This window comes from Triticum urartu, chromosome 6, assembly GCF_003073215.2.
Source record: "Triticum urartu cultivar G1812 chromosome 6, Tu2.1, whole genome shotgun sequence".
Lineage (NCBI taxonomy): Eukaryota > Viridiplantae > Streptophyta > Magnoliopsida > Poales > Poaceae > Triticum > Triticum urartu.
Genome location: NC_053027.1, coordinates 542825262 through 542833949, shown reverse-complemented (window position 1 = coordinate 542833949; position 8688 = coordinate 542825262). Strand labels below are relative to the sequence as shown.

Here is an 8688-nt window from a genome sequence, read left to right as displayed (position 1 = left end):
TAGCTCTAGCATTACTGACCGGCCAACCACCCAACGCCACGTACCCACCACTCATCAAGGGAACTCGTAATGCTGTGTGCACTCGTCCTACTAGTAAGACAAGGGTTAGTGTGTCACTGCAGCACACAGACACAGTGACTTTTATTTCGCTTGTCCCACACGGAAAGCTCGTAAAAACTTTCCACTGGTAAATCCCATCTGCAGCCGGGCCGCTTTTGCTCTGTTCCATAGCGCATGGAGCATGCAAGAAGCACTCATCAACAGTGAGGAATCGCCCGGCGCCGTGGAAAGCGACCGAGAGCCCGCAGTGCACCAGTGCAGCGCGCAGTGGTAGCTGGAGCAGTTGAGCTGGAGTGTGCAAGCCACCGCATTAATGCCCTCCCGTGGTCAATCTCTAGCCAGCCCACCGTGCCCCGTCTCAACTCAAGCGGCGTACGTACGTAGGCCAGCCGAGCCATACCCAAGGTCGTCGACGGGACGGAAGGGGTATTAATGGCGGCGTAGGCGCCCCTCAGCTACCGCCCGCAGCGCAGCAGCGTAGCTCACCCTCACCTCACCTCACCTGCCCTCCGTCCTCTCCCCCTGCCCACGCCATGAACGCTCACACCGAGCTGCTGCTGCTGAGCTCCCGGGCTTAAATGCTCCGCAGAGCCGCCCATGCCCGCCCGCCCGTCGCTCTCGCCCGATCCGATGCCGCATTATTGCATCTGCATGCGCGCCACCACCCCCACCAGCCACCTCTCTCAGAGCTGAGCTCGCGCGACTCTGGTCGACGATAAATACCACTGCGCCCCGCGGCCGCGGCCAGCTTGTTGTGCTGTGCGCGCTCCGTCCGGTGGTACTACCACGACATTCCGACAAGAGGTGTCCTCGTGTCAATGGCGACCCGGTGTGGAGGGGCGGGCGGCGGCGGCGTTGTGGGCGCCGTGGCGAGCGTCCTGGTGCTGTGGCTGGCGGCTGGAGGCGCGGCCGGCCTGGTCGCCGCCGACCCTGGCGCGGAGGAGTGGGCGCGGGACCGGGTGGAGGCGCTGCCGGGGCAGCCGGCGGTGGCCTTCGCTCAGTACTCCGGGTACGTGACGGTGAGCGAGCGCCACGGCCGCGCGCTCTTCTACTGGCTCACCGAAGCCGCCGGCGGCGACCCGGCCAGGAAGCCCCTCGTCCTCTGGCTCAACGGCGGTAAGGAAAGCAAGCACCGTGCATTCCTTAATTTCTTCGTATGCTTGTCTGGAAATCACACTCTGTGCTTGTTTAGATTAGTTAATTCTTTCTTCACTCACTCTCACGGTCGGTTCAGACTTCAGAGTCTCACTGATGGTGTTGACCGAAACCGTTCCTGCGGTCTCCCGATCATGATGAGCCTCCTACGCTTACTTTCGCCACCTTTTGGAGTTTTTAAAAGGATGAAACTTTCCGGGGCTTTGGACACGAACTTCAAAGTTGTTCAAACTCGTTGCCCTCCTCTGTCCCTCAAACAAACAATATTACTACTCCAAGTCCAACCATAATGCACAGTTGCACACACACACACACACACACACACACACACACACACACACACACACACACACACACACAGATGAATGTAACCAAGATCCAACGGCCACGAGTGTACGAACTGAAACTTGACATAATTCCAGGCTAGCTTGGCCCATTCCTTCCTTGGTGAAGGACAACGTACTGGTGATTTTTTTCGTTTTGGGAGTTTGGGGCGGCTGTATATCCGTATGATGGGGATGGCACGGAGGGAGTACGTGGTAGTGAATGCGCGCGCAGGCGGGAGTAAATGTGCGAGCGAGGACATGACGGATGCCTGAAACACGAGCATGGATCGCAGCTGCAGAGTGCCAGCTTGGCCTTGCCCGTGCAACATGCATGACAAGTTCTATCGTACGTTTTTCGCAAAAAAAAAAAAGGTTCCACCGTACGTTTTGCTTAGCTTTTTTGGCATGAAACTTCATGGGGGGGAGAGAGAGAAGAAACATAATCCAGGCAGACTGACAATGGCTGTAATTAAACTCCATTCTTGGAGGTTTTCGCCGTAGAGAATGAAGCAATAAATAAGCCCACCTTGGTCGATAGATAGTACCAGGTTACTGTCATCTCTGAATGTGGTCTTGAGTGTCTAGGTCACATGACATGCACGTTCAGTTACTAGTCATAGACAACAAGTCTTTCATAAGTATAAGTACCCACTCTCTGCACATGTTAGCGCAGAGAATTGTCTTATGCACCTGCACGCAAGGAGATGGTGTTTAGCCTCTCCTAATCACACTGCCACCGCTGTCTACAAAATCCCAATGGCTCTCCAGACGGCTGCGTGCCTGCATGCATGCCTCTGCCTTGCAAATGTAGCGCCACCCCAAATTCCTATGCATCTGATCCGGCCGTCCTGCGCTGCTGAATGGAGTACCACACTACACTACACCACACCTGCGCGACAGCGCGGCGTCGTCCTCGATGACGCAGTGGCCAGCCCCAGCCGGCCAGCCGTCGCCGATGCAGAGCCGTCCAGAGCTCGATCTGGCGGGAGCCTGATGAATGCATGAACCCCGTCCTTGGAGATCCGGGAAATCTTAGCCACAGGGCTGGCTGCTTCCTCATGTGAGTGTATGTGACCGCTGCGTGCTTGTGCTGCGAGCCAGGGAGGGGGCCAGCCAGGGCCATGGACGAAATGATGAGCTACGTTGTGGTAGGCGTCGTGCTGCCAGCCGGCAGATATGTGTTTGGTTCGTGCGTGCGTGACCACCGCAAAGGAAAAAAAGGCTGCGACGGCGAGCCGCAGGCAGGCCACCACCTTTCCTTGTGATTTTTCGCTGCATGCTAGCAGTAATCTTTTGTTGCTAATGCCACAGGCGATGGGCACTAGCGTGTACCCCCTTGATATTCCCTTTGCTCCATCTCTGGTCATTGTCACTCACGCGCCGGATCGGGCGCGTCCAGGGGCTACACACCAAACCCAAACCCCCGCCCCACACTGCCGCATACCACCAAACATTACAAAGGCACAAGGATGTGCCGTCGTGTGGTCATTGCGCTTGTGCACTGTGTAGTATGCAGTTGGGCCACTGCGATCGATCTGCATCGGCGCCGGCAGATCTGCGTGTTCATGCTGTGCGCATCTGCCTTGCCTGCATCCATCCGCGTCGCGTGCATGGAGATGGTGACTCTGTGCGCGGTGGCCTTTTCCTTCTTGCACGCAGGCGCATGGCATGGCGTTGGCGCGGAGCGAGACTGCGAGAGCGATCGATGATGCGCTGCCGCCGGCCGTGGTTTGTTTTTGCTTTGACCTGCGGCTGCCCGCTGCCTCGGGAATTGGGGGCAGGCAGGCAGAAACGGCCGGTGCACGCCTCTGCCGCTGGCTGCGCCCCTTTTTCTTCTCCCTTGCGATTAGGATACGCTTTGCTTGTCTGAAGAAGAAGAAGCATATCTTATCCGTGGTAGATGCAGTTTTTAAATGACAAGTGTTCACCGTAAGCACTACTGCACTAGACCATTACTGGTGTTGAACTGCCAGTGTCACTTTGGCTCGTTCACCCGTCGCCCGTCGGCGCCGATCGATCATGATTGTGGGCTGCTCTGAATCTCTGCCATGCCGTCTGTCTGTCTGGCCCTAGCTTTTGCCTTCATGCTCTGTCAACCACAGTGTGCGTGGCCCTACTTGACGCGCACATTTCACTTGCTGCATCATCATGAGAACCTCCTTTACTTACTTCCATGGCAACGCAAGATGAATCTTCAAATGGGAGTGCAAACCTTGTACTGTATTATTATTGTTTTTTGCACTTCCGCCAGTGGGGTTCTCTTTCTCTGAATAATTTCGCTTCTCAGGCCCTGGGTGCTCCTCCGTGGCTTACGGCGCGTCCGAGGAGATCGGCCCGTTCCGGATCAAGCCCAACGGGACGGGGCTCTACCTCAACAAGTACTCGTGGAACAGAGGTGAGTCACTGGTACCATTCCTGTTGTTATGCCTGCAGATGTGTTCGGCACAGGCTACTCGCTGAACTGACTGAATTTTGTTGACTGAACTAACTGAACTTTGTTGCTGCATGCAGAGGCGAACCTTCTCTTCCTCGAGTCGCCGGCCGGCGTCGGCTTCTCCTACTCCAACACCTCCTCCGATCTCAAGACCTCCGGCGACGAGAGGACCGGTAATCCTCCATCGTATAACAAGTTTGGGTCAGGTAGAATTTCCACTGTTCAAACCTACTAGTGATTTTGATGTTCCTGTGGATGTGATGCAGCTCAAGACTCGCTGCAGTTCTTGATCAGCTGGATGTCGCGGTTCCCGCAGTACCGGCACCGGGATTTCTACATCGCCGGAGAAAGCTACGCCGGTAAGTTACTTGTGATCTCAGTGGGGTAGCCTTCTTTCCGTAGTTCTCTGGCTTTCAGAGCACCGGGAGGAAAATTCTATGATAACTGCCACACTAGCACCATGATAGGAATAATGACCCACCTGAAAAGTACTTACACTCACTCTTGGGATCAATTCCTTTTATCTCCAGGCCACTACGTGCCCCAGTTGGCGAGGAAGATCGTCGAGTACAACAAGGCTTCGCCCAACCCCTTCATCAACCTAAAGGGAATCCTTGTGAGCACCACACTCACTCAAAAGTACCTACAGCATTCCACCAGTGGTGGATCGATCGCACTGAATCTTCCATTTTTTTGTTGATCGTGATGATGTACCCAGGTGGGGAACGCGGTGACCGACAACTACTACGACAACATCGGCACGGTGACCTACTGGTGGACGCACGCCATGATCTCCGACGGCACCTACAGGGCCATCCTCAAGCTCTGCAACTTCAGCAGCGCCAACGTCTCGAATGCCTGCAACCGCGCCATGAGCTACGCCATGAACCACGAGTTCGGGGACATCGACCAGTACAGCATCTACACGCCCTCCTGCCACGCCACCTCCGATTCGTCGGCGGCATCCGGCAACTCCACTGCACCGCGCAGGCACCGCCGTGCAGTGCTCAGGTTCAAGGACACCCTCATCCGCCGGAGGTCCAACAGCTACGACCCCTGCACGGAGACCTACGCCGAGAAGTACTACAACCGGCTCGACGTGCAGAGGGCCATGCACGCAAACATTACAAGGATCCCCTACAGATGGACCGCCTGCAGGTTCAGCTTCAGACAAACTTTCTTCTCTGTTCTTGTTATGGCTGGGTCATGGAATTGAAGATTAACAAGCAGGGGGTGCTTTGACATTGACAGTGATGTGCTCATCAAGACATGGAACGACTCCGAGTTGTCGATGCTGCCCACGTACAGGATGCTGATCAAGGCTGGGATTAGGATATGGGTGTTCAGGTAAGCTCAAGAGTCTGAAACAGGCAAAGTTTTCCTTCACTGCAGTACAAATTGTTTCAGTGGATGTAACCTATTTTGAATGGTGAATGCAGCGGCGACACGGACTCGGTTGTCCCGGTGACAGCGACCAGGTTTTCACTCAGCCACCTTGGTCTCAAGACTAAGATCCGCTGGTACCCATGGTACTCAGCCGGTCAGGTACTCATGATGCCATTGCTGCTCTTCACTTGCAGTATATACAACAAAGCGGCACTGTAACCACTTTGCATTTGCAGGTAGGAGGGTGGTCTGAGGTGTATGAAGGGCTGACATTTGCGTCGGTGAGAGGCGCGGGGCACGAGGTGCCACTGTTCCAGCCAAGGAGGGCATTCAGGATGTTCGTGTCATTCCTGGCTGGGAAGCCATTGCCCAAATCCTGAAGGCTCATGCCTGCCATGAACATGAACCGATGATGTGCAGCGTGATGCCTAGCGAAAGGTGGTCTGAAACTGTGTGAGATGGATGGAGAGAGTGATGTAGAGTGCTTGCAAGTAGTAGAAAATAACTAGTACGTAGTTCATAGGTGACGAGTGATTGATTTGGTCTGGGGAAAAGGATGAGAAGAGAATAAGGGTGATTGTGCCATGGAAACCATGGGCATTTGCAGGAACGAGCAAATAAACTTGAAGGCTCTATTCTTGATGTTGTCTTACTATCAGTTTTCACTATGAAATTTCCACATCAAATAGGAGTATGTTGCATCTACCATGCCAAACAAAGCAGAGAGGGACAACAAAATAAACACCAAGAACATTTCTCAAATGACCCATAAAGTCGCACTATCAGTAATTTATCTCCCATGGAAATCCATATCGAGCTCGCTAACCGTACAGGAACAACATTGCAAAACAAGGCGACTACTCTAACTGAATCTAAAATAGCATGATCTGCAAAATCCATGAAAGCAAATGCAACATCCTGAGGGGAGTAGAGAAGAATCAGACCTTGAACCCCTCGGCACGGAGGCATTGCCTGTGAGCTTCGATCCATTTGGTGCACGCAGACTCCCCGTACTCGACGATGCACTCATCTCTGAGCCTCTTGGTGTCAGGGCAAGCGCAGCATATCTTCTTCTTCGGCTTCGGGTCAGTGGCAGGAGCTGCTGGGCACAATCGAGCACACAGGAGCATGCACGGGCGTTGGGGATTCCGTGCTGCCCATTTCAGCAGCAGCAACTCGGGTATGATCTGCAAAACGGGGGGCGGGGAAAAGAGAAAATTCACTTCAGTCTCCGTTGATCATGATATATCTGCACATTCAACGGGAATAACCAAAAATTATGTCGTTCTTTGATTACAATCTACTCGAGTAGTAGTGGATAACAGGACAAGCGGATATTGGAACACCGCAGTGTTCTCTGAACTTACTGACGAACAAAAACAGATAGGTTTTCCCGCAAAATTTTTTTTGATCATTTCGGTGCAGCAATAGGAATTGCGCGAGATGAAACAGGGATATGAGATAGCCTGATCTCATGTAAGCCAAGGTTCAATTGTGCACCGGCAAGATTAAAAGTCAGATCTTGATGACAACTATGAGAAATCTATGACAGAGCAGTCGGCTACCTGAATTTCTTTTCCTGAAGGCCCAAATCATGGAGAAAATCTTGCTCCACTGCTCGAATGAGCAAGGATAACCACGAAAACAGACTAATTTAATCCTAAACGCGCACAACAGCATCGGATCAGCCGTCGATTCACGCTGCTCTTTGCAGAGCCCACACCACAAGTACGCCCAACCGCGGCGACTAAACAGAGATAGATGTATGCGGGGATCGAAGGGAGGAGACGTTACTTGCCTGGACGGACGGAACCGAGGAGCGCCGCTGCCGTCTTTCGTCTGCGCGCCGTGGGCGGGCGGATTTTATGTGTCGACGGCGGCCGCGCGGTGGCCGTGCGCGTGTCTGGCTCTTCTTCTTCCTGGGGCTTTTTTTTTTTGAGAGAGAGAACGTCGGCCTTTATTAATTAAGCAACAAACTTACACAAAGTCTCCCGGATGCAATCCGGAACGGAATAAAAAATACAAAGACTAGAAGAGTTCAAACTAGATCTAGCTAGCATATGAGCTAGAACATTACAATGCCGACGAACATGCTGGAAACAAGTTGAAGAGAGGCCGCCCGCCAAGAGTTTAATCTCTGAAAGAATAGAACCCACCTCCGAGCGATCCCTCGAGGGAGATGAGAGGCGCTGCACCACCGAGATGCAATCAGTGTTGAAAATAACTTCGGAGAAACCCTCCTCTTGGGCCAAGGCGACAGCACGCCGGAGCGCCATGGCCTCAGCCAACTCAGGGGCCCGAGCGCCCAGAAGAGGTTCAGAACAGGCTGCTACACAGTGCCCCGCATGATCGAGCACCACCACACCCAATGCAGACTTGCCCAGCTCTTGCGACACCGCAGCATCAGAGAAAGCCACCACCGAACCCTGCGGCGGCGGAGACCAAAGACGAGCAGAAAGGGAGGTCTCACGCCTAGGAGCATGAGCGTGGTCATATAAATGTCGAAAGATCAGGTCGATGTAGGCCTTTGCCCTGGCAGCGGTATGTTTCAGCTGGGGCGTCGCAGATTCATTCCTCGCCAAATTCCGTGCTTCCCAGATATGCCAAATGGCAACCGTAAGAACAGTTGCCTCTCGGTCCGAGCACCTGGACAAGAAGTCGAAGAGCCATTGCTTGGGGGAGGAAAAATGTGCGCGCCGGAGCTTGATGTGGAAGAAGCCTTTGATGTCATCCCACACAGCGCAGGCATGAGGGCAGAAGAGCAGTGCATGCTCCACTCGCTCCATTCTACCGCAAAAAGGGCAGTCCGTCCTGGTAGGGACTTGGCGAAGACTGAGCTGGTCACCTGAAGGTAAGCAATCATGAGCAAGGTGCCAGAGTACAATCTTCATCTTATTAGGAACCTTGACCCGCCAAAGGGCCTTCCAAAGCTTCTCCTCCGCTGGACAACCTGAACTTTGGCCCAAACCATTGTTGCTTCGGTCTTGGAGAAACCGACTTGTTCTTGCAAAGTTGTACGCAGACTTGACGGAATAGTCACCAAACCTTGTGAAAGGCCATCGCACAAAATCTGTTCCACCATTCCTATCAACTAGGACTTGAAGAATTTCCCCGGCCACACCAGGAGAAAAGAAAGTCCGGACAGTCTCCTCGTCCCAAGCCTTCCTGTCAGCATCAATAAGGCAGTGAACTGTGGCAGTAGCAGGAATGGGCGAGGTGGGCTGCAGCACACTTGGTGGAGTAGACGGGATCCAATGATCAGCAAGGATATTTATCTGTCGCCCGTCTCCGATCCCCCACTACACACCCCGCTTGAGAAGATCTCGT

At 53.6% G+C, this 8688-nt stretch overlaps 2 protein-coding genes across 2 annotated transcripts; one reads left to right on the top strand and one right to left on the bottom strand.

The window, feature by feature from the left end:
* The first annotated feature begins 306 nt into the window (after positions 1–306).
* LOC125515091 (serine carboxypeptidase 24) lies at positions 307–6013 on the top strand. Its single transcript, XM_048680509.1, has 9 exons — positions 307–1176; positions 3829–3936; positions 4053–4148; positions 4242–4334; positions 4506–4591; positions 4694–5133; positions 5227–5322; positions 5415–5520; positions 5598–6013. Exons 1-9 carry the CDS (start codon positions 879–881, stop codon positions 5739–5741), a joined length of 1467 nt encoding a protein of 488 aa, XP_048536466.1. The 5' UTR covers positions 307–878; the 3' UTR covers positions 5742–6013.
* Positions 6014–6093: 80 nt separating this feature from the next.
* Positions 6094–7285, bottom strand: LOC125515092 (cytochrome c oxidase copper chaperone 1-like). Its single transcript, XM_048680510.1, has 2 exons — positions 7160–7285; positions 6094–6548 (listed from the first exon to the last, which is right to left on the bottom strand). The coding sequence occupies exon 2, from the start codon at positions 6489–6491 to the stop codon at positions 6300–6302; it is 192 nt and encodes a 63-aa protein (XP_048536467.1). The 5' UTR covers positions 6492–6548; positions 7160–7285; the 3' UTR covers positions 6094–6299.
* Positions 7286–8688: the final 1403 nt, after the last annotated feature.

Excerpts from the sequence above, each read along its gene's own strand:
- LOC125515091 (XM_048680509.1), top strand. The coding sequence starts at position 879 with ATGGCGACCCGGTGTGGAGGGGCGGGCGGCGGCGGCGTTGTGGGCGCC. Across the intron at positions 1,177-3,828 it reads CGTCCTCTGGCTCAACGGCG|GCCCTGGGTGCTCCTCCGTG; the intron begins GTAAGGAAAGCA and ends TTCGCTTCTCAG. Across the intron at positions 5,134-5,226 it reads TACAGATGGACCGCCTGCAG|TGATGTGCTCATCAAGACAT; the intron begins GTTCAGCTTCAG and ends TGACATTGACAG.
- LOC125515092 (XM_048680510.1), bottom strand. The coding sequence starts at position 6,491 with ATGCTCCTGTGTGCTCGATTGTGCCCAGCAGCTCCTGCCACTGACCCG.